Source organism: Apus apus, chromosome 17 (genome assembly GCF_020740795.1).
Source record: "Apus apus isolate bApuApu2 chromosome 17, bApuApu2.pri.cur, whole genome shotgun sequence".
NCBI classification, from domain to species: Eukaryota; Metazoa; Chordata; class Aves; order Apodiformes; family Apodidae; genus Apus; species Apus apus.
The window spans coordinates 12,322,413-12,346,530 of record NC_067298.1 but is presented as its reverse complement, the minus strand read 5'-3'; the positions used below and the strand labels follow the sequence as shown (position 1 = coordinate 12,346,530).

General features: G+C 53.5%; 3 protein-coding genes across 8 annotated transcripts in view; 1 reads left to right on the top strand and 2 right to left on the bottom strand.

Annotated features, from left to right (window-relative positions):
* Positions 1–1,161: 1,161 nt before the first annotated feature.
* Positions 1,162–3,475, bottom strand: SOCS3 (suppressor of cytokine signaling 3). The gene is made up of 2 exons (XM_051634809.1): positions 3,422–3,475; positions 1,162–3,045 (listed from the first exon to the last, which is right to left on the bottom strand). The coding sequence occupies exon 2, from the start codon at positions 2,976–2,978 to the stop codon at positions 2,349–2,351; it is 630 nt and encodes a 209-aa protein (XP_051490769.1). The 5' UTR covers positions 2,979–3,045; positions 3,422–3,475; the 3' UTR covers positions 1,162–2,348.
* Positions 3,476–5,278: 1,803 nt separating this feature from the next.
* Positions 5,279–24,100, top strand: PGS1 (phosphatidylglycerophosphate synthase 1). Of its 6 annotated transcripts, none has more exons than XM_051634719.1 (10): positions 5,279–5,438; positions 9,735–9,924; positions 10,972–11,049; positions 12,097–12,196; positions 12,873–13,062; positions 13,407–13,585; positions 13,740–14,273; positions 18,237–18,385; positions 20,691–20,833; positions 22,541–24,100. In XM_051634719.1, the coding sequence occupies exons 1-9, from the start codon at positions 5,305–5,307 to the stop codon at positions 20,808–20,810; spliced, it is 1,674 nt and encodes a 557-aa protein (XP_051490679.1). In that variant the 5' UTR covers positions 5,279–5,304; the 3' UTR covers positions 20,811–20,833; positions 22,541–24,100. The 6 variants fall into 6 exon arrangements, with proteins under 6 accessions (XP_051490679.1, XP_051490673.1, XP_051490675.1 ...); XM_051634713.1 differs by having other exon boundaries at positions 5,292–5,438; positions 22,619–24,100; XM_051634715.1 differs by lacking the exon at positions 22,541–24,100 and adding an exon at positions 22,088–22,505 and having other exon boundaries at positions 5,292–5,438.
* The window catches only part of DNAH17 (dynein axonemal heavy chain 17), a 32,504-nt gene continuing 30,860 nt past the window's right edge, over positions 22,475–24,118 (bottom strand). The window contains exons 79-80 of the mRNA XM_051634712.1: positions 23,412–23,637; positions 22,475–22,722 (exon numbers count right to left, since the gene is read on the bottom strand). Coding sequence (XP_051490672.1) covers positions 22,475–22,722; positions 23,412–23,637 — 474 coding nt within the window. The remainder of the gene's footprint in view (positions 22,723–23,411; positions 23,638–24,118) is intronic.

Genomic DNA, 24,118 nt, shown 5'->3' with positions numbered 1-24,118 from the left:
CACCCAGGAGCCCTGACGTCGGGGATGTGCCTCGGCAGGGCCTGGCGGGCGGCCACCGGTGCGCGTGGACATTCCTCACATAGTGCTGATGGGTGCCCGGGCAGGCCGCGGCGCTTCCTGGCAGCTGGTGAGCCACGGCCCCAGAGAGCAGCACCAAAATAGTCGCTGGGATCGTGCCGTGCCTGTGGCCTGAGTGGGCAGATTCACCATCCATCTGCTCTGGGGCAACTCCCAAGGGAAGTCTTTTCCTAGGAGCTGGGGTTCCCTTGGTGGAAGCACGGTGCACAATGCTCATTTTGGGGGACTGTGGGTGTGCTCTGTGGGATTGCAGGGGGCTGGACCCTCCCAGGAGATTCCCCCCCACCCCTGGATGCGGGTCCCCAGCCAGGCATCGTGCTTCCCTCCAGCCAGCCGGAGCTGCAGGTTCATTCCCAGGGCTGGTTCACACCCTCACGGACGGTGCCTCTGCTGGAGGCAAGAATGGGGGGCTGCTGGGGGCTGAGAGATCCCCGAGGAAACCCTCACTCTTCTCCTCTTGTATCCTTCCTTGGACACCTGCTCTGGGCCAGGCTGGGCCGTGGCAGCCCCCCTGGCTCAGGGGGCACAGGATGGCCCCCCTGGCTCGGGGACAGAGTTTTTAACTCTGCACGTGATGAGCAGCAGGACTTCAGCCTCCCTGCTTACCAGCTGCCCTGAGCCCACTGCACTTGGGGCAGAGACACCATAAACCCTTTTTCCCACCTCCTCCATCTTCCCCTCCCCAAACTGGGCTGTGGGCAGGACGGGCTGGCTGCAGAGCGCAGCACCGGCGCTGCCCGGGGCTGTGCCACCGGCCGGCAGCTCGGCTCCTCCGAGCCCAGGGCAACCGCCGCGTCCCGCGGTCCGTGCGCCTGGAGCCGGGAGCCGGTCCCGTCCCCGCGGAGCCGGCGGGGCTCAGACATACCTGCGCGCTGGGGCAGCGCTTACGCACACCGGGCTGTGAGTCACGGCGCGGGATCACCCCGGAGCCCGGAGCGGCTCCAGGAAACCGGCGCTTACGTGGTGTAAACACCATCCCGGCATCGGCGTTGCAGCGAGGGCAGCGGCCGTGGGACGTGCGTCACACCGGGGGGCCTGAGCGGCCTTGGGAGCGCAGGGGAGGAAACAGACCAGATCTGGGGGTTTTCATTAAAAAATAGTGCTCTTTATTATAAATTATGGAAACATTTCTTTTCCGAATATAAATATAAATATGTGCAAAGTTTCATCTGAGTTTTGTTTTGGTTGAATTTTCAAGCATGGTTTTGCTCAGCCCTCGAGGCTGGAGGTGAAGATGGAATCTTTATAAAAGACAGTGATTCACGTTGGCCTGTAAACATCCCTTTGGTTAAAAAATAATAATAATTAAAAAAAAAAAGCCAGAAAAAAACCAACCGCTTCTCCAGGCAGACACAGAAAAGCGCTCACAAGACGATGCACTCCAGGGGATCCTTTGGCCACGTTCCTGTGGGAATTGGTGCTGCCACGGAGCGGCATGACAAGGGTCTCCGGGGAGCGGCCGGGCAGAGGTGGGGTGTGACACTGGTGAGTAACAGCCCAGCAGCAGCACTGGGTCCTTGGGGTGGTCCTGGCAGTCGTGGTCACACGGGACTCCACAGCATTAGGACACGCTGCTTCCCCTCTGGCTTCACGGCATGTCACCAGGACTGTAATCGCGCAGTGTCACCAAATGATGTGCAGCAACCCAGACCATGGGGCAGGGAGAACATTAAGGCTTAATCCCCCAGAAAATGTCAATGAGGGGGAAAAGGCAGCAACCTCCAAGTCTGGGGCCTGGTGTGAAAGAAGCTTCCACCCACAAGGAGGCAGCAAGAGGTAAAGTACAGTATGGGAAAAAAACACTTTCCCCTTAAAACCGAGGAAAAGTGATCAGGCACTACTGGACTCAGCACTTCCATTCTCTGGTGGCAGAGGGGGCTTCTTGCCAGGACCCCCCAGGAGTGGTCCTGCCATAGCGGCAGAGATGTGGCTGTTGGGGTGTGTGTGCCCCCATGTCCTGGGTGCTGTCCTGGCTTTGCCAACGGGCTCTTCCCAGCCATGGTGGGGAGGCCACAACACTGAGCACACTGTAACATCCACTGTCCGACTGGAGCAGGCTCCTCTGCCATGGAAGGAGAAGCCACTTCCTTGGGGGGGTCCCCCAGCAGAAAGGGTGCCAGTTCCAGACCCACCACGGCTCACCCCAGTCCCCCTCCTCTTGTTCCCAGAGGGAGAGGCTTGGTGTGCCCTGTGAGTCCCCGCACCGGTGGGGCCTTGTGTCTGTCCCCTGCTCTTGTGCTTGTAGCGTGTAACCTCGCTGCGCTGGCCCCTTAGAGGGGGGCATCGTACTGGTCCAGGAACTCCTTGATGGGAGCTGGCAGCTGAGTCATCTTCTCATAGGAGTCCAGGTGCCCGTTGACAGTCTTGCGGCAGAGGTGCTGCAGGGTGGAGACGCTGGAGGAGAGCGGGCGGCTCAGCACCAGGGGGATCTTCTCGCCACCCGAGTAGATATAGTAGGTGCGCTTGGGGTGCAGGGCCTCCCCCGACTGCTCGGGGACGGCACAGGGCGTGGGTGGCATGTAGTGATGTACCAGCTTGAGCACGCAGTCGAAGCGGGGCATGGGCTGGCTGCTGCGGGGGTCACTCTGCAGGGAGAAGCTGCCACCCTCACACTGGATGCGCAGGTTCTTGGTGCCCGACTCCGTCTTGACGCTGAGGGTGAAGAAGTGCCGCTGGTCCGAGCTGTCCCTGATGAGGAAGGTGCCGGCCGGCTCGGCGCTCAGCAGCAGGTTGGCCTCGCCGCCCGTCACCGTGCTCCAGTAGAAGCCGCTCTCCTGCAGCTTGCGCACTGTGTTCACCACCAGCTGGTACTCGCTCTTGGAGCTGAACGTCTTGAGGCGCAGGCTGGTGTCGAGGGGGCGGCTCATCCCGGCGGCGGGGAACTTGCTGTGGGTGACCATGGCGCAGGGAGCCAGCTTTGCACGCTCGGGGTGCTGCTGCCGGCAGCAGCGGCTGCTACACCATCACCTGCGGCAGAGACGGTGGTGAGACACGGCGTCCGGGGTGCCCGGCTCTCCCTTCCTGGGGCCATCGGCATCCCCGGTCCTCAGCTATTGCCCCCCTGCGGCACCGGCATCTATAGTCCCGGACTGTGCCCTTGCCAGGGGGGCACCGCTATGATCTCGTCGGGGAGAACTGCTGGTCCCCAGCTCTCTTCCTCCCTGGGAGCTCCCAGCATCCCCGATCCCGGCTCATCGTCTTACCGCGAGTTACCGGCTCTGCTTGCTCCCGGCTATCCCCGAGTTCTGGCATCCCCGATCCCAGGCTATCTCCCTCCCGGCGGGGTCCCGGCATCCCCGGTGCTGCCCTCCCTGCCTCCCCCTCCCGGGTCCCCATCCCGTACCTGGGGCGCGAGTGCCGGGGCCGGTCTCGGCGGCGGTGGCGGGGCCAGTGCACGGCGACAGAGCTGCCGGGGCCGCCCGGGGCAGCCTCTTATAGCGGGCGCAGAGCCCGCCCTCTGGTTCCTGGAACTGCGGCTTCTTGTAACGCTGCCGGCGCCCTCCCGCCGCCCCGCCCGGCCCGGCCCGCCGCCAGCCACCGCCGGCCCATTCCGGGCAGCGCGGCCGCCCCCTCCCTGCTCTTTCCTTCTAAGAAGAGGAGAGTCCCGGCCGCGGCCCCCCCCGCCAGCCCCGCCCCGCCGGGAGAGCCGCGTCCGGGCTGCCTCGAGCCGGGGCGTGGGGGCGGGGGCAGCCCCGGGGCCGCCGTGCCCCCCCCGGGGCTGCGGGACCCCCCCGGGTCACCCTCGGTGGGGTGGGGGTCCTGCCCGCGAGGAGGGCGATGGCTGGAGGCTGGGGATGCCCTGCTGCGAAGCCCCCCTCCCCGCTGGGGCCCCGTCGGGGGGCGGGTGGGCTGGGATGTCCCCCCTCGCCGTGCGGAGGAGCCGGACCCGCGTCCCCGCCGCGCCGGGGCCTTTATGCCAAGTGCAGCTGCCAGGCTGCGCTGGCCTCGGCTGCGCGTCTCGGGAGACCTCTGGGGAGGACGCCCTCTCCCCCCGATCTACACATCTGGGGGCCGTACGGGCCGAATCCTCTCCCGGGACCGTGCCGGGGGCTCCCGGGAGCTCCGGGGCCGGGGCAGCAGCAGCGTGGCCGCCCGCCAGGCCGTGTCCCACGAGGGCGGCGAGCGATGGCGGCCGCGGTGGCTCCGTGGTGCCTGTGGGCAGCGGCCGTGGCCAGCGCCGGCTCCGGGAGCCCTGGGATGTTCCGTGTGGTCGGTGCTTTGGCACCGGGCGCGGTGCAGGGCAGGGGCCGCGGCGCCCGGGCGCGGAGCCGTGACGGGCCGGTGGGGAGCCGCGGCGGGGCCAAAGCTGGGGCACTGGCTGGGTGCCCCCCGTGCGGGCTGTGCCCCGGAGGGATTTCCTCATCCCTTTGCCCTGGCTCGGGTCCGGCAGCCGCGGTTGCCAGTGCCCCGGGAGAGGAGCGTGGCCCGCCCGGGAGAGCAGGCAGCGAGTGGAGCTGAGGAGGGAGCGAGGCCCCCGTTCCCCACCTGGTTTCTCTGCATTTTCGTTTGGCAATTGTCAGTTTCGACCTCGAAAACAAACCAGACTTTGTCAGTGGATTTTATTTTAAATAGTTTAATTTGCCCTGGAGGAGCAGCGGCCGCTGCCAGTCAGGGATAAAAACACGAGGAGCAGTTCTGGGAAGTGAGGCTGCGGTGAACCAGCTGGGCTGCACTGCGAGCGAGCGCTGGGGCTCTGCCGGGGGCTGGGGCGCGGGGGGGTAACCGCGCGGTGCCTCCGGGCTCCCCGCAGCCCCGGCTGGGCGGCGGGAACCGGACCCGAGGGTCCGCCTCGCCCTGCCCGGTGCGGGACGCCACGGGGACACGGCGGGTACAGGCGCTCCCCGACCCGGCCACGGACCGTCCCCGGGCGATGGGTGGGAGGCGGCGAGCGCCGGTTCCGCCACGGGAGGGAGCGGGGTCCTTCATGGGGGGGCCTGAAACCGCGAGGACGGGACCAAGTTCCCGGGGCTGGGGCCACAGCTTCCCGAGTGTGCCGGGAGGCTCGCGGGAAGGCGTCCGTGCGTGCGTGGGCCGGGGCAGCTCCCCCCGAGCCCTTCCCGGACCCCCTGCTCCTCCCCCGCCAGTCGCGGGGCGGGCGGAGCCGCCACCAGGCCCTGCAGACACCGGGGCCGGGCCTCCCGGGGGCGGGACTCAGCTCCCGGAGCCGGAAGCGGCTCGCGGGCGCGTCGCCATGGCAGCGGCCGGAAGCGGAAGCGCACGGGGCCGATGGCGGCGGCGGGGGGCGCGGCGCTGTGGCGGCGGCTCTCGGCCTGGCTGCCGCGGGGCCGCCTCGGGCTGGCTGCGCTGCTCGGCCGGCTCTCCGACCGCCTGTCCCGCGGCCGCGACCGCCGCGCACGCAGGTAAGGAGCCGGGCCCCGCTCGGTGCTTGCGGCCGGGCCGCCTCCCGTGGGCCTTGCGTTATCCGGGAAGGCCCGGCCGTGGAGCGCTGCCCTCTCGCTCGCCGCTTCTCCTGCTCCCGGCGGTTCTTGCTCCCTTTGCCCCACCACACCCGTTACAAAGCTTCCCCCTGGGCTGTCACAGTCGCTGGAGGTTTCCCGAGCGGGGCTGGCCGGAGTGCGGGTGCTGGGCGCTGCCCCGGCCGGGGGCTGCCCATGGAGGGTGGGATCCTCCCGCTCCCTGTCAGGGATGAGAACAGGTCTCAGTCCTGCCTGTGCTGGGCTGCGTCTGGCACGAGAGAGGTGAGGGGGGAACAGTGACTTTGCACTGGAGCTGGAGAATTATCAAACCACCTTCAGAGGAGGTTTTCACCCTCATTTTGAATGGCTCTGAGGGGGGCTGTGGGAAGAGGTGGGCTTCCTTCCTCTTCCTGACAGTCCCTCGGGCAGCTGCACAGCGATGAGGAGTGCAGTTCATGCTGAAACCGGAACATTAAAAAAGCAGATGATTGTCTTTCTGTAGAGCCACATCCAGGGTTCAGAAGAGATCAAACAAAATGCTTTGAAGGAGTGTGAAAAAAGGTCTTTTCCCCCCGGGTCTTTGTGTGTCACTTTGTACTGTTCTTGGGAAGGGAGTGCTGGAAAGATTCTGTGCATGGTGTTGGCTGGTGTGGTGTCTGATGCAATCCATCTTCTGGATGAGTTAAAGTTATTTCTGTAAGGTTGGCAGCTCTTCTGTCACGACATGTCTTTGCTCTCCTTGCCCCCTGGACAGTGGATGTGCTGTCATCTCCGAGACCTGTGTTAGCTCTGCTCTGTGCAGAGGCTAAGCCTAGGAAATTATTATATTATTATTTTGAGTTTCATCCATGTTTTTTAGTGTAGATAAATGACTGGACTGAGCCCTGGAAAGAGCTGAGCTGTGTGTGGATCCCCCTGTGTGGGTGGGAGGACAGCACCATGTCCTGTGGTTTCACTTCACCTCTCCTCCTGCAGATGAGGTTTTGCAGTGAATAAGAGTGTTTCGGCTCCATCATGAGTTTTCTGTACCAAAACCACAATTCTTAAAAATAGAACACACACAGAAAATCCCTCGGTTATATTTAGGGTCAATATTTTATACAGAAAAGATGTGAGATGGTTCCTTTTAGTTCTGTTTTCTCTTTCCTGTTAACTCAATGATGTGGAGCACAGGGGAAGGGCTTTCCCCCCCCCGCCCCATTTTCTGTTTCTCTGAAAGCTGGTTTGTCAAAGAATGGAATTTTTGTGATTTCTTCATAATGTGACAAGGTTTCTGGGGGTTGTATGTGCAGCTAAAGGGATCGTGTTGTGCTGGGGTTGTTGCCTGAGGTGTTTTCAGTCACCAGCAGGTAGAAGCTGCCTCCTTGGTGGATGGTGCTGTGCTGTCATTACTGTTGGCAGCAGCTAAATACTGTTTTATTGGATGATTAGAGAAGGGTCAGGTTCTCAGCACTAAAGTTCTAAGATGTCAGTATTGGATTAAAAGATCAAATACTGTAGAGTCACAGAACTCTAGGCTGGTTTGGGTTGGCAGGGACCTTAACGCTCATCTTGTCCAACCCCCCTGCATGGGCAGGGACACCTCCCACCAGCCCAGGCTGCTCCAAGCCCCATCCAACCTGCCCTTCAACACTGCCAGGGATGGGGCAGCCACAGCTTCCCTGGGCAACCTGGGCCAGGGTCTCACCACCCTCACAGCGAAGTATTTCTTCCCAAGATCTCATCTCTATCTCCCCTCTTTCAGTTTAAAGCCATTGCCCCTCATCCCATCCCTCCCCGCCCTTGTCCCAAGCCCCTCCCCAGCTTTCCTGGAGCCCCTTCAGGCCCTGGAAGGTGCTCTAAGGTCTCCCTGGAGCCTTCTCCTCTCCAGGCTCAACACCCCGACTCTCCCAGCCTGTAATCAATACTCAGAGTGGCGTAGACAGTAAACATTCCTGAGGACAGAATTAGTTAATATTGGATATCAATTCATGCACAGGCTTGACCTGAGTGCTCAGACCCGAGGGCAGGTGAGGCTGGTGGGTTTTGCCCCCCAGCAGCCCCAGGAAGGCCCAGCCTGCCCAGAGGCCCCGTGTTTGGACACGTGGAGCGAGGATCCAGTTTAACTTGCAGTTTTCATGTTCTTTCCCAGAAAATGGCTTCTTGAAATCATGTTTCTGGAAACTGGTTTCTTGGCTGCTGTACTGACTTCTGGAAGTGCAGTTGGCCAGGACTGACCGATGGAACAATAATGAAAATATTTATCTCCTCTTGTTATCATAAAATAAGTACAATTTACCACTGTCATCTCGGTTGGAATAATTCCAGAGAACCCAGTTTGTAATCTGCAGGGCTGGGCTACAGCCCTGACTGTGTCATGGGCATGTCACAGCTCTGCAAGCTGTGAATTTTGTTGTTTGATAAGAAAAAGGTGGTTTTGGATGCCAGTCTGACTGCACGTGTCTCGGTCCTTGCCGCTGTTGGGGCGGGGGTCTCTGCTCCCCCCCTGTGCCTGGTGCCTCGAGGTGGGAGTTGAGCAAAAATGCTCAAAGCTCCTGCTCAGGATCCATAAAGATTGACTAGAATGTGTTTGAAAAACATAATTTCTGGTGTGTCTTTTTTTTAACATCTCTGGAATATTTCCATAGTTTGTACCAGCTTGTGTTGGTGACCTGTGTGACTGCTGGGTGGTCAAGCCTGAACTTGGTCCCCAGGATGTGTTGACAACAGCCATCCTAGGAATTCTTGCACAGATTGACTCAGATTTCTGTTGTGATGAATAGTCAGTGACAAACCAGTGGATTTTCCAGGAAGCACAACTGCAAACTGGCTTCTGCGTAAGGGTGTTCAGAAACCTTGTGAGGATCCAGTGTTTTATCATGAACCAAATGAGTGAGATCATCTTCCTGGAATCTGTGGTCATTTGGGCTTTGGATTGTGGTAAAATCTAAAAGTTCCTTGTAACAGATTCTGGTAAAAGTTGTAGTTGAGTTTCTTCTTGGTGTGTGGTGGTGGCAGAATGCATCACGGTGGGTCACGGGATGGTGGCTGCCTGTTGTCCCAAGGGACCTGGCATTCCTCTGGGATGAGACCAGCCAGCTCAACTCTGTCCTGACTCCACAAGTAGGATTTGCAGACCAGAATGTTTTCTGTCAGGTCTGGGGACATAGTTCGGTCTCTTGCTCGTCTGTTCCTGGGTCTCAAGGGAGCTGCTGCTGCTGATTGTGCTGAAATGTGGTTCTGTCATGTGGACCAGCTCCCACCAGGGGTTATCGTGTGACCTGATGAATTTGCTTGCAGGAAGCCTCCAGAGAAGCAAAGATGCCATTTGCTTCTTGTCACCCTGCAAAATCATGACTGGCAGTGAGCTGGTTTCTTCCTGAAGTGACTTCAAAGGAATTACATTTGTTCTGAAGTTTCTTTTTAAAGAAGGAGCTTCCTGCTCTTTCCCTCACAGCTTCTTTCAAGTCTTGACCTTCCCTGGGTGCTTGTGCAGGATGCCAGTGGTATCCCTGCAGAGGGCTGCCTGCTGGTCCTCAGTTCTGGTCCTTGACTTGTACCTGGTCAAACACACGTGATCCCTGGTAGGTTGTTCTGGAGCTTTGTTGTCCTTGTTCTTCTGGGAGGTGCACTCAGGTGCTTTGCGTGTTGTGGATCTTTTCTTGGATAAGCTTGAGGGGTTGTGACATTTTTCTGTTTTGCTAAGGAACTTCTGGAGTAGTGTGATTTTTTTTTTTCAGGTGTCTATACCTGAAATGGAAATGATGACTCTTTAGCCCAGCTGAGAACTGAGCAGGATGTGGCAGTGAGTGTTGGCCATGGCAGATCTGACCTGTGTGTGATAGAGACAACTGACAGGTGACAGATGACTGGGGTGGCTGGGACCATGGTGGCACCACCGGGCATCTGATCTGTGAGTGTTTGGGAGAGTTCACATCCTCACTTTCTCCAGCTTCCACTCATGTCCTCTCCTGTGTTCCCGTTCTGATCAGAGAGTCATTTCCCCCCATCTCCCCTGCCAGTTAGGGGAAGGAGCTGATGATGTTAAGATCTATTCTCCCATTTCTTTTTTCTTGTGTTTTTCTATTTCTAGATTGGGCTTTGATGATTCAGCTGTGATTGTGGAAAGGGAAAGGCATTCTGACCATTGTGGATCCTCACAGTGTATTGGCCCTGGTTGCAGCTCTTCACCTGCTTGGAGGCTCTTTGTGGGAAGCAAAGGCTCCAATATGCAGCATTTCTCCATCTTTCTTTTCACAGATCATCATGGCTTCTTCTAGCCCCATTGCTCACCCCTCCTGTTCCTGTGATCACAGCCCCACCTTGTTCCCTTTGTCCAGAAGGAGCACACAGGTTCCAGTGGATCAGGAATCTGGTTCCAGAGTTTGGGATCTCCAGCTCACATGTAAAGGTTCTTTCATCCCCAGCTGAATTCTATGAACTCTTGAAGGTGAGTTGTGGGTTTCAAGTTGTGGGAATGGTTTTTGGGGCTGGGAACTGCAGTGGTTGTGGAGAATCACAGACAAGTTGTGAGCAGGAGCTTCTGCAGGCAGCTAGTCCAGCTCTCTATTTGGATCAGGATTGTTGTCAACACTAGATCAGGTCAGGCAGGCTTTGTCCACTTGGGTCTTGGAAAGGGCTGAGGATGGAGGCTCTGCCTCTGGTGGAGCAGTCCCAGTGCTGTTCCATCTGAGCAGGTTACAGGGTTCTGTGGTGTCAGACCTGAACTTCCAAAGCTGTTTGTGGCTCCTGCTCAGCTGTAACTGCCAAGAAGAGTTTGGCTCTGTCATCTTTGGCTGCTGTTTCAGCAGCTGCTGGCTGCAGGGAGCTCACCGTGGCCTCTTCCCGGCCATATGGAACCAGCTCAGCTCCTTCCATCCCTCCCCAAGGTCTCTGAAGCTGTTCAGTGTGAATCCCATAATGCTGCATCCCCTGGGTGAGGAGCAGGGCTGAGGGGAGCAAGTCTTTGTTCAACTCAGTCGTTTGAGTCTTTTCATGACACACGTTTGAAGAAGTTCCAGTTGTTGTGGCACATGGTTGTTGGTGGCTGTGGTGAGTTGTTGGAGGAGAGCTCAGAGCTCTCCGAGTTCTGTGCAGTTCTCTGGGTTCTGTGCAGTTCACAGTGTGGGATATAGAGGATTAAAACAGTTGCAAAATGAAACCTGGGATCAGCCCTACATTGACACACTCCCAGTGGTGCCACTGCTGTTGTCTAGTTTTAGCTGCAGGGAATGTGCTCCTCATTTTCCAGAAAGCACTGAATTCCTCCTTGATGTTTGGGTGCAGCAGTGGGGCTGCTATCAAGACCTGAGTGTCACACGTCCTCTCTGCCAGCGTGTTCTTGTGCCTTCCCTCCTGCAAGTCAAGGGAAGTGACGCTCTGAGTTGGCTGCCGTGGTTCTCTAGGGGGGAACCTCTGCTCTTCCACGGTTGGAATCATTAGCTCCTAGATCACTGAGACCAGGAATCAACCTGAACTTATTTTTTGCTACTCTCAGGTGCAGATAAAAACAGCCAAGCAACGAGTGGTGATGGCTTCACTGTACCTGGGGACAGGGCTGCTCGAGCAGGAGCTGGTGAGTGTGGAAAGGGGCAGGGAAGGAGAGAAAGTGAATGCAGAGAGAAAATACTGGCCCTTGCCAAAGCATCCCCTCCTGCAAGTGCAAGAGTATCATGTCCTTAAAACTTTCATACAGGGATTCACTTCATAAGTGTTTTCTCATCTCCCTGAGGTTTCTCTCGTGGTTCCTGGCTGTGCTGGGCGGGAGGCAGGGCTGGGGGAGGCATGTGGAGTTTCTGGTTTGGGCCTGGTAGAGAGCCATGGAACTACTGACATTTTTCGTGGCATAGTGAGCCTGGGTCTTTCAGACTGTTGGAAGTTCCTGGCAGAATGTTCAAAGGGGTTTTGCAGAACTGTGGGATCATGGGTAATTTTTTTTTCTGGCATTTTTTGTAACCATGATTAGAGCTGTAGGCAGGCAGGGCTGTTTTGTGCTCCAAGCACAGTGTGCAGATGCAGTGTTAGCTCTCTGCCTTTAGATAGGTCAGTTTTGCCTCATGTTTATTACCTTTTCTGTTTCTTGTCCTTCCCTCTTGAATCAGAAGTATTCCCTAAGACCTTTAGAGAGAAGTCTGACCTTGCCTAGTTTCTTATGGTAGAATGCAAATTCCACAGGCGGGGAAAGGTGGACAGAGTCCTGCACAGGGTTTTGTGCCTGGGCTTGTACGCAGGATTTGAATTTGCATATGACAAACAGCCTTGGAGTTAAGGAGTAATTTTCTTCAGATTCATTAGTGAACTCCTACCAAGGTTTCTCCTTGATAATGCAAGTCTGCAATTTGGGAATGTTGTTGGGACTTTTTCTGCTAAAATTAATTGCTATTCAGGAGACTGAAGAATGTGAGCAGGCAAAATCAATGCCCTTTCCTGAGTTGCTTTAGGCTGTTAGAGGAGGATGCTGGGCTGACAGATACAAAGGCTAAACCAGCAGTGTTTTGCATGGCTCGGAAAGACCGCTGCTGGGGTGTGGGGCTTTCATGGCTGCCAGTCCCCTGGCTGCTGAACACTTCCCCTGTAAAGCTTTATTTGCTTCCATAATGAGCAGAGAAATATCTCTCTGCAGGTGGATTGCTTAGAAGAGACGCTGGAGAAATCACTGCAAGCAGAAGGGTCTCCCAGCCTCAGAGTTTCCATTCTTCTTGACTACACCAGGGGATCTCGGGGTAGATATTATCATGCTTTGTTTTCTCCAGAGGCTTATTTTACAGTTGGGCTGGATAAACTGTTTTTTTCAGAGAGTGGCTGTCTTGACTGATTGGACCTGCTTGCTTAAATCACACCTTTCAAAAGCTGCCCTCTTGTATGCCAGTCACTACTTATTCCCAGAAAATCTTCAAGCTGAGCAGCTTTTCTTCTGAAAAAAAGTGGTAGGAGCGAGAAGGGCCAAACTCTGCTCTGCACCTTGTGCTTTCTTGCTGTGTTCACTTGCCAGTGCATTTGTCCTTGTTTGTCATGCTCTTTTATATTTTCATTTTTAAAGGAAAGTGGAAATTGTTGGGAGTAGCAGCACACTTAACCAGGAACTTTTGTGATGGCTCTTTGCAGCATGTGTTACTGGTTCTCAGTGTGTCTTGACTAAGAAGCTTGAAAGGTGTCAGACCTACTCAGTGGCCATTTCCAGGGTCCATTCATCAAAGAACTTCCTGTTCTGGATGTTAATTTCAATATTGACACAGTGCAAGTGAAAGTGACTTAAAACAAAACAAAAAAGGAAAACAAGTGGAATGGTGTCAGAGGGAGGGGTGCTCATCCTGCCAGCAGCTTCCAGAAGGAAGAAGGAGCTGTGGTGTGTCTGTCCCATGGGGTCGTCCTGGGGGTGACCCTTCCCTTGTCTCCCAGGTCGGAAGAATTCCCGAACGATGCTGGTCCCGTTGCTGCAGCGATTTCCTGAGCAGGTCCGTGTGTCCCTCTTCCATACCCCAAACCTGCGTGGGCTGCTCCGGCTCCTGATCCCGGAACGTTTCAATGAGACCATTGGGCTGCAGCACATCAAGGTCTACCTCTTTGATGATAACGTGATCCTCAGCGGGTGAGTCCTGCCTCTCCAGGCCCTTCTGTGATTCCTCTGGCTGGCATTTGGGGCAGGATGTTTCTGCTACAGGTGTGGTTCTTTGCATGTGGCCTTTCCCTAGTGATCATATCAATGTTCTTCTGAGATGAAAGAACCACCACAGCTGTTCCATAGGGGATTCTCATGTGGAAGAGTCTTTCTCAAAAGGAAAAAAGGGAGATATCTCACTATTCAAAAGGAAATGGCCAGTTTGTGCTTTAGTCCAGTTATGTGCAGAGTGAGAGCTGTAGCCTAGGCTGGGGCATTCAGGGTCATATGCCCAGACTCTGTTCTGGATCTCAACTCTTCTTCTTCTCTTCTAGTGCAAACCTGAGTGATTTGTACTTCACCAACCGTCAGGACCGGTACGTTCTCCTGCAGGACTCTCCTGAGATTGCAGACTTCTTCACGGAGCTGGTAGATGCGATTGGAGATGTGTCTCTGCAGTTGCAGCGGGATGATACGGTCCAGATGATGGAGGGGATGGTGCACCCCTACCAAGGTAGGAGGGAGTTGTCTGATCTGGTTGAATGGTATTACCTAGAGGAGGGGAGTGACAGCCGGGGTTCAGGGGTAACTTTTTCCCACTACAGAATAGGTGATGGCAGCTCTGCACCTTTAGGTCTCAAATGCCATCTCTTGTGGTTTTCCTGCAGGAGACAAGATGGCTTATTGTGAGATAGCAAACCAGAGAGTCATGGAGGTGATCAACTCTGCCAGGACACGACAAGAACTGCTTCACGCAAAGACTTTCCACAGCAGCCAGCAAGGCAGCTCCTTGTTATCCCAGCAAGACTCTCAAGCATCTGGGGAGCTGAAACCACAACCTGACACCTGGATCTATCCCTTAATCCAAATGAAACCTTTTGGGATCCAAATAGATGAGATGGTCACAGAGACACTGCTGACAGAGGCTGAACGGGGTGCCCGGATATACTTGACCACTGGCTACTTCAACCTGACCCAAGCCTACATGGACCTCATTCTGGGCACCAGGGCCGAGTACCGCATCCTCCTGGCCTCGCCGGAGGTGAACGGGTTTTTTGGTGCCAAAGGGGTGGCAGGTGCCATCCCTGCTGCCTATGTTTACATTGAACACCAGTTCTACAGTGAGGTCTGCTGCCTTCACCAGCAGGAGAGGGTCCAGCTGCAGGAATACTGCAGGGCTGGGTGGACTTTCCATGCCAAAGGTAAGCTGACCATTTCCCCAGGGGGCTTGTTCACAAGGGGTTTGGGACTTGTGTGTTGTGTGGATTGCATAGCTAGTGAGGGGATGGCTGGGCACTGAGTCTGGGCTGAACCTCCAGAGCACTCATCCCAGGTCCAGACATCTCCCTTACATAGACCTGAAAGGTTTGGATCACTTGGGGCAGACACGTCTTGTCTGGTTCGAAAGTAGTCCCAGGGGTTGTACAAGAATTGTCCCTGTGGTGACAACAAGGCTCTGTGTGTGGGAGAAGAGGGAGCATCTGGATGTGTTTCTGTGCCATGATTTGGTTTCGTGTCCCTCTTGCCATTGTCAGCAATGAGGGAGTGATGAGTGCCAGGGACCTCGAGTGGGATCTGAGCAGGACAGAAAGGAGCTCACTGGTGGTGACTTCCCAGTGGTCCTGGATGCTGTGTTCTCTTGGCAACTGGAAGTTGTGGAGATGACCCAGGTGTTGAGGAACTTGTACCAGCTTCTGCCTGTGGCACGCGGGGAAGTGCAGGACAGTGAATCAGTGCAGCCAAGTGCTTCTGGGAGCTGGAAGCAGCTGGAGGGGAAGTTGCTGAGAAATGAATATTGCCTAACCAATGTAGTTAATAACAAACAAAAATAATTAACACTGCCATGACTGTTTTCTGTAGAAGACCACAGATTCGTTCTTGCTTGATAGACTGTGTACAACTTTCACAATCCCAGTGCCACCTTGACCAAAGCAGGAATATTTTCCCCTGGCTGGCTTTTGCTGGTTGTGTCTCTAAATTTTTCTTCCAGAAAGTAGAGTCCTTGACTCTCATGTGCTCCTACTTTACACACGGGAGCAAGTATTTGATTGCTCAGTAGTAGATTTGAATAATGCAGATAGCTTAGGAAGTCTATTTAATTGAGGACTTGGTTTTGCTTTTGGGAAATCTGATGCATGTGACACTTTTAAAATATCTGCATTCTTAAGGTCTTCCCAAGTGGAGGTGTGTGTGCTGGTGGGCATGGCCCATCTTTGCCCTGTTCCACAGCACCTTCTGTTCCTCTGGTCCTCTGCCCCGTGGTGGCTTGCTGGTCCCCCGGGACACTGTAAGGGTCCCAGTCTGTCACTAATTAAGGAGTATCTTCCCCAGAGACCGGGCCTCTTCTGGCAGCACTGTGGGGTTGGAAGCTGGAAGAATGCAAGGGCTCGGCCTGTTCCTGTTATCTTGCTGTTTGTGTAAGGAAAGGAGCTGCTAATGGCTGTGGGAATGTGCTGCTTCCTTCAGGGCTGTTGGGAGGGGCTAGGCAGAGAAAGCTGCTGAGTGGGACTTGCCTTGGCTAGAGAAAGTACACGAGGCTTACCAGGCTGCCGGTGTTGAAACTACAGACCTTTCCAGCCAGCTTTGTGCCTCATGCAGGAGGTCGGTGGCTGGAGCAGTAAAATCCTTCTTGCAATCCAGGGCAGGCTGAGGAGGTGCCTGCCTGCCTGGGAAGTCCTGTGTGGCCTGTCTTCCAGGAAGAACGTGCTTGACCAATCCATGGTTCAGAGGTTCCTCCTCTTGCTGGGCACTGCTGACTCCGAGTGGGATCTTGTGGTTTGTCATGGGTTGAGCTCAGAAGTCGTGGGCTGCTTTTCTAAGCTGCCACAGTGCCTGTGGCACTCCCTTTCTGGGCCAGCTGTGCCTTCTCGTGAAGTGCTTTGGGCTCTGTCTGCTGCGAGGTGTTCTCCTTGAGAGAGGGATACGGGACTCAGGGAGTTTAGCAGCCCCCGGGCTTGGCAGGAGAAGCAGCTGGAGATGTTTGCCTCCTTTCTGCTTCCTCTTTGGAGTGCCGGAAGGATCAGCTTGTAGCTCCCTTCTCTGGCACGCTCTGCCCTTTGGCACTGTTTGATTCACCTGGTTTCCTTCTGCAGGAGTCATGCAGTGTGTGTGAAGGAGAGGACAGGGCAGAAGAGGGAAAAGGAGGAAACCCTGGAGACAGATGAAGGGCAGTTGCACATGGAGTCCGGCTCCTGGAAGAGGACGTGAGCTCCCTAGCAGCAAACTGTGCCTGTTTATACTTCCTTTTTGGGCTCAGATAAAAGACATCCTTTAGTCTCCTCTAGGATGTAGCTGATTTACACCAAACACGGTGGCTGTTGTTTTGTAAACCCTTCCAGCTCCTCTTAAACTGTTCTGTATCCCCAGGCACAGCTTCCCGCAGGTGTGTTCCGACCAGGGTCACAACTACCTGTAGCTTTGGTCAGTGCCAGTGCAGTGGTGGCAGTGGTGCACATCTGCCCCACAGCTGCTGCAGTTCTGGGCAGGGTGGTGTGGGTGACACAAGTGCATCCTTTAGGATTAGGATCCCTTCCATGGAAGTGTGGGGTGACAGAGTGCCGGGCAGGTGGCTGTTTGCTGCAACATAAACCTGTATTGCTGCTCCTGAATGGTGGCTGGGAAACGGCGCTTCCCCTTTCTGGAAAGGTGAGTCACTGTTTGAGCAGATGCTGCCAGGTGGCCATAAAGCTAGAGACTGTCAAGGCTTTAGGGCTGCCATGTGACTGCTTAGAAAGAGCGAGGAAGGACGAGGAGGAGCAAGGAGAGGCTCGGAGGGGCTCCTGCTGCCTGGCAGGGCTCAGGGCTCTGTCCTGCTGTTGGGACCCTTGTGCCACAGTCTCTGGCCACTGTCCTGTTCATAGCAGAACTTGCTGAACCCCTGTGCCACTTGCATGGGGTGCATTTTACAGCTCCCCAAGCCTCCAGTGCCCATGCTCCTGTCCCTCTGTGGGTGGGGGTGAGCCCGGGGGGGGGTTGGTCGTGCTGCTGGGTTTTGGGCAGTGCCAGTTAGTTCCCAGCCGGGAGTTGTGACTGAGAGTGGCAAGGAAGCTGCTGAATGTGTGTGATGTGGGGGTGGGGAGGAGGTTACAGGAACCAGTGGTGAATCGGCAGCTTCTTACTCAAGGCATTCTTGGAACTGCTCTGGGGCTGGGTTAGGAAACCTGCTGCTATTTTAAGGACTAGGTGGTTTTTCTGCTATGCTTTCTTTGTTGTAGTCTTTATGTGACTTGCAGTAGGGATAAGCCATCTATCAGGAACCTGCCCACGACTGCTCTAAGTGCTTGTGCCTTGCTAAGTGGAGAGCAAACACATCTTGGATCCATTTATACACGGAGAATGGCTGTACAGCCTCTCCTTGGCAGTAGTCCTGGCTCTCCTGTGGCATCCCTAGCTGTTCTTCCCTGCTGTGCTTGAGAACAGTGTAGGGTTTCCGTCTGGTGCTTGAAAAAACCTCCTGGGTTGTACCAGACTTGTTCCTGCTGTTGCACTGCAGAGCTGCCCGTGGCCTGCAGAGAGGGGCTTCCAGTCCTGCGTCCTGGCCAGGTTTTGTTTCATCTTTGGGTGGCTCCTCAGGAAGCGAGTGGGTGTAATAACTCACAGTTCTCTCACGAGTCGTGTTTCATGTGAATTCACCTTTTGGGGCAGGGAGATGCCTCTTCATGGCACTATCCTGTGTGGTCTCGGGGTGGGCGTTGGTCACTGGGACACTGCGCCACTTCCAGCTCTGGAAGTAACCAGCCTAGGCCTGGCCTGTCTGCCCAGAGCAGCTTTTCCTTTGCTGAAAAACAGTTTATCTTATTTTAGTGTTTCTGAGACATGTCACAGTGCAAAATGACCTCTGACTTAATGACAGTGACTCATTCTGGATTATTCAGGACGCTCCATGCTGTGTATTCCCACCACAAGGAATGTGTCTCTGGGCAGCACTGAGTGTGCCATAGCCACCAGTTAAGGATGCAGGCTGTGCAGGGTACCCTGAGATTCATGGGGAGCTGGACCAGATGTGCTAGAGCATCTGCAAGGAAGCTGGTTTGTGTTGTGATCTTGTATAGTTACTGTAATCTCACATGTTTAATTAATTTCTTATAAGTGAGGCGATTGTTTGAGGCTACCTGGTTATTTCCTTTGTCTGCCAGACTTTCTTTCTTCTCCTGTTTTTCCTGCAGGCCTCTGGCTGTACCTGGCAGGGAGTGATCTTCCCTGCTTGACCCTCATTGGCTCTCCTAATTTTGGATATCGATCAGTTCATCGTGATCTGGAAGCTCAGGTTGCAATAGTGACAGAAAACAAAGCTCTGCAGCAGCAGCTCCACCGGGTAAGTTATGGGGAGGGACTGTGGCTGTTGTGCCTCCTGGTCACAGGGAATGCTGGTGACGCAGGTGCAATAAAACCTACAGCTACAATAACTCAAGACCTTCTGAGCATAGGAAGTCTCGAGGAGCTGTCAGTTAAGTGACTATTGATGAGATGCCTGCTGCAAGTGCTGGTTTCTGGGAAGTGGAGGCCATGACGAGAAAGAACTCATGTCCCCAGTGAACCAGGGTGTGGGGAGTGCTCAGGCACTGGATGCTGAGACACAGCGTTCCCAGAGGGGCTGCTGGCTCTGCTGGATGCTCACACAGCACAGCTGGAGCCCTGTCCCCAAGGTCTGGGCACTGCTAAGGCTGCACTGTGCTCCAGGGCAGTGAGGGCAGGCCTGCTGCATGGCTCATCTTGGACTCCTGGAGGATTTTGCTTCTCAGGCATTTGGGAAATGCTGTGTAGGAAAAAAAGTGCCAATCAGTTGGCTTTTGGGAGTCTGCCCACGGGCTGTGGGGGTGAACAGAGGCACAGGATCTTAGTGTAGTGTGTACAAGAAGAGGATTTCTGGGCTGGTTGGATGGTCCATGAAGGTATATGACATAATATAATATTGAATAATAATAATAATGATGCATTATATGACACAAACATTTTTCAGTAGTTTAGTGTTAGTATCCCAGGTTTCTATTTTTTTTTCTTCCAATCAGGCAGCTTGGACTGCTCAGCAGTTTTGCTGCTTCTCCAAATCCTGGCGAGTTCTCCAGCTGTCTTGCTTCTGCATCTTCTGCTGGAACTAAAATTTTCCCAAGCAGTTTCTCGAGTAGTCCTCTGATACAAAGCAAATTGGTTTGGAGCCTCTGTGTGTGACTTGGGGATCTCAGAAATGTCTTCAGCCAAGCCAAGTCCTGGCATAAGGAGGCGGCACAGTCAGGATCAATGGGAATTGCCCTATTGCATCAGGGCTCTTCCAAAGCATGAGTCAGAGTACGTCTAATCAAAAACAATTCTATTACTGGAAGAGCTGCTTGAATATTTCAATTCATATCTTGCCTCTACTTGTTTTTTAATGGAAGGGGAGAATCAATGAAAATACGACAAAGGAATTTTCTCAAACAGCGCTGTAATGATCTAATTTAAAGAGCTTAAAGCCATTCTCATTTGCTGGAAGCTGGTTTTGAGATGGGCTGTTTGTGTACTCTTCTGTGATCTTTGTTTAGAAGACTTAATACATTCCTGGTACTATGCCATGGAATCACTTTGCCCATGTAACATTCAGTTCCATTTAAAAATGTGTGATGAGGTTTGGGAAGAAATTTGAGTGCTCTGGGTGTCTGTGGGTGCTCCCCTGAATGAGCTGGACTTCAATTCAGATAATTGGTCTTGGTCCAGTGATCAGGTGACCTCCCTGTGTAAGAGGACTATGGTGCAGGATCTTCACAGCAAGTCTGACTGTATCTCTTGGGTCATTTTGGGTTTCTAAAATTAGACTGATTTGGCACACAAACATCTTCCTTCTGTGTTTTTTTTAAATCTTTTTGGTATTACCTTCCAGTGCTTCCTTCCTGCTTCCCTGTTCCACCCTGAATTTAAGCAGTGCAGAGCATTTTCTGTTTTTTGTGGCAGCTTAGCTAATGAAAAAAAAGGATTATTAACAGATTTACAGTAGATGGTCTGAAAATCTAGAAACCTAGCTGGCATTGATAAGAAACCCACTTCTACCTTTGCTCACACAGCTGCTTTGTGTGCAATGTGAGCATGTGTTATCATCATGATGGGTCATTTCCTCCTTCAACAGGGTTGTGTACAGGCTGGAGAAGCCCAAGTGTTTCTGGTAATTTAGTTGCAATCATGACTGCACATTCATTTGCAAACAGGGGCCTGAGCACTGTGTCTAGTAAGAGCTGCACAAGCCAGTCTCTGGAGGCTGTGGTCAGGGTTCCTTTTCTGGGATTTGCAGCCAGGGATTTGGGATTTTTCTGGAACTGAAGCTTAGTGCTCTTGCAGCTGTGGGGCACAAAAGGGCAAAACTTTTTACCTTTGCTCTTTGCAGAGTGTGAATGGCTTGTTCCTCAGGTCGGGTTGCTTGGCCCTCTTATGGTTGCCCCAAGGGCTGTGAGGGGCAGACTCTCTGCTCAGGAGGTCGTGCCCTGAGTTGTGCTGCTTGAAATGAGACTCTTAGGTTCAGGCTTGTGGGAGAAATGATCCATCCTTTTGGCATGATCCATGGCCCGTTTTATCTGAGAATTCACTTTTCTTAAAGGCCATTACAGAATTTAACACTTAGGATTTACTGGGTTGATGTATCTTTCCCCGTATAGGAGCAGGAGCAGCTTTACCTCTGCTCGGGTGTAGTCTCATCATCAACATTTGAGCAGCCAAATCGTTATGTGAAGCTGTGGGTGAAGCTGGTGACTCCTCTGATCAAGAATTTCTTTTAAAAGGAGAAGAGTTGCTGCTTTGGGTGAGTTTTCTGCCATTCGTATGGGAAATTCTTACTGTTCTGAGTGCAGCTGTCAATTACAGTACTCCTTATCACATGGAAGAAATAGCTGATGAAAACACAGATCATGTGGGGAAAAACATGCATCTCTCTTCTGCTGGGGCTCCTGCCACTGACTGGAATCATTGCTCAAGGCCTCTGTTGGGTTTCATCTACTAGAATTTCTGGAAGGGGCAGTGAAAGAGAACTCATACAAGGGTATTTCCCATGCATAGAAAAAACCTTCCATTTCTGAAATGTCCCTTTCAGAGTTTTGTGGAGAGGGAACAGTGTTTATTTGATCTTGACCAGCTAATAGAAATATTGTTAGAACATTTATAATCTTTTGTCCTCTTTTGATCTGATCAGTGCTTTGCTTTCACCTTGTAGATGTTAGTTAACAAGGGCACTTGGTTTTGCTTTTCTGCTTCATACAGGGTCGTGATCTGCCTGGCTCATGGACTGCCCAGTAACTGGAGCCCTTCTGAGCCCCGTGGATCCACTCTTGTTTTTTTCTGTGCTGTGCACATGTCGGTGCAGTTGGCACCTCAGACACTGAGAGGTCACACATCCATTCTATTTACAGAAATACAGCCTCCATCACTGAAGGTGGCCCTGGCTCCTCCATGTTACGAGTGTCTTTATGAATTGTGGAGGGGCCATGAGGGGACTTTTGGTGCCAATGTGTTTTCTGGAATTTCCTGGGTGGGAAGCTCAGACCATAGCATGTATCCTGCAAAGAAATTGGTTGGGAAGCCAAATAAAAATGTGTTTGTCAGAGCACAGGCTTGGGTGGCCCCGTGAGTTTATTGGTGGGATACATATTGTTGTATGATCTTGTATTGCCAGCTGAGGGGGTTTCTGCCACTTGCAGAGGCTGAAGTGTAATTAATGGTAATTAACTCCCAATGCCACTACTTCATAAACTAATGAGCAGCTCTGCTGCCTGCCCTGTAGCTTTTCTTATCCCTAGCTGTGAGAGTGGTTTTATGCCACTGTGTTTTAGAACTAATTGTTCAGATATTTCAGAGGGTGGGATTTGGGCAAATTATTTTCTGCTAAAGGGACAGGTATTGGCTTCCGTGTGGTGGCCAGAGCAGCTCTAATCACCCTTATTGCTGTTGCTGAAGGAAACCTACCTCAGAGGTTGGTCTATTTGCAGCTGTACCTCCTCTGAGTGGAAGAGGTTGATGTGTGGGCCAACTGCACCTTCCTGCTTTCATCTAGTCTAAACAGATCCATGCTTCCCTGGAAGAGCATCTCCTGCACAGGCTGGATGAATTTCTGCTCACAGGTGGCACTGAGTGATCAAACCAATGGATGTGGGGAGGCAGAGCTATGGGAAGGGAAGGAACCTAGAGAGTTGCATGGAATTGTTTTGTTTGCCTTCCTTGGGTGGACTGGCTCTCAACCAGCACTTACCAGAAACCACCAACTGAAAACCAGAGTCTGTCATCACAAACTCCACGTACTTTTAAGAGCAGTCTCCACACGACAGCAGTTCCAGCAATGTTTTTATTGATACTTTGGTGAAATAGTTCTGGTACAATCAAACTGAGTCTAAGTCACACACCTCTGAGGTTTTGTGCCAGTAAAAGCGTTTGCGGTTTCCCATGTCAAGGTTCAGATCTCCAAGAGCAGAGCAGCAGCAGCAAGGATCCACTTCGCAGCTTTTTCTTTTGTCTTCAGGTTGAAGGTCCAGACGTAGGTGGGACCTCGCATCCGTGTCTTATAGACAGGACATTCATATATATTCTTGGTGTCCAGGCGGTCCATGGGGATGGCTCTGATGAGGATCACTGGCATCATGGACGTCAGCTCCTTCAGCCGCGCCTCTGCCAGCGCACCCGAGGGGATGTCCCAGCGAGCGCCTGCAACGGGGGGGGCGTCAGGACACAGGGGGCTCTCCCCAGAGCTCCCCCCGGGAAGGAGCTGTTGCTCCGGCAGCACAGCCAAGCAGGGGGTGGAGGTGGGGCAGCCATGGCTCAGTCGTCATTAGGGCTAACATGTTCTCATCTCACTGTGACTCCTGGGTGCATTTTGCCTTACTGTGTGCGGGGTGTCTGAAGAAACTGTCCCCATGTCCCTTCAGCCAGGTTTCCCTGGCAGTCGCACAACTGAAGGGAGAGCTTGGCCAGGGTGGGGACAGATCACTGCCCTGTGTGGTCTGTGCTCTTGTGTCCCCTTTGGTGCTGCCATCTTATCCCCTCATTTTTAGCAGTAATTATTTTAGGTTCTGAGTTTCCTGATTTGTCTTACTCTCACATCAAATAAGAGTGTAATATATTTTTTCACTGGAACCACGTATCTTCAGCCAGCCCAGTCCTCAGGCCCATCCCAGGCAGGCAGCAGTTCCCGACACCGGGAGCTCCCTGCCCGGGGTGCTGCCCCCCGACGGCGCCTGCCCGCAGCGCGGGGGAAGCTCCGCGGCTGGAGCTGCGGCCGAAGCTGCAGGGTCTGGATGGGCCAGCACCAGCACCCCCTCGGTGTGCGGGAATTGCCAAGGCTGAACTGGGCTTTCTGGTGTCTGAAACAGCTCTTAGAAGATGCAGTCTCTTACCTTCCATGAATAATCCATGCACGAAGGAGCCCTCTCTGGGTGGAGCTGTTACCTCCTCCCGGTTTTTCCTGGTCACTTCCACTGAAAGACACATCTTGTCCAGCGGCCATTGGTTTTTTCTGGCCATGGATTGCATGATAGCTGTGAGGAAGGACTGGGGGTTGAAGAACCCTGCCAGCCACACGGACGCAGGCAGTACAAAGTCTGTTGCCCAGACTTCCAGTTCCTGGAAAGTAAAAACAGCAAAGTACTTCAGAGGGAAGCAGTGGAATCTGCTTTGGGATGTGGTGTGAAAAAGAGCTGATGCTCCACTGTGCTTAACACGGGCACCAGGACATCTTTCAGAGGGGGGACATCAGGGGGGACTAGGATGGAGGGAGTCTGAGATGATTCCACTGCAGCAATGGAACTTAAACTATTAATTTAGATTGCAGTAATGACCACTGTTTTTTGTGTGTTGTTTTTTTTTTAGCAAAGCCATCTTATAAATAGGTGGTTTTTTTTTTTTTTTTTTTTTTTTCTTCTGAGACATATGAAGGTAGGATGGGGTTAGCTAATATTCTTTTGAACGAGTGATCTAATGGTGAACCCTTTTCAAACTTCTGCTCTCACTCTCGGGGTAACAGACCACTTCAGGTTCTTCAAACTGCTTAAATTAATATTGAACAATAAACTAGTTAACCACTGTACACTGATGGAGGTGATTC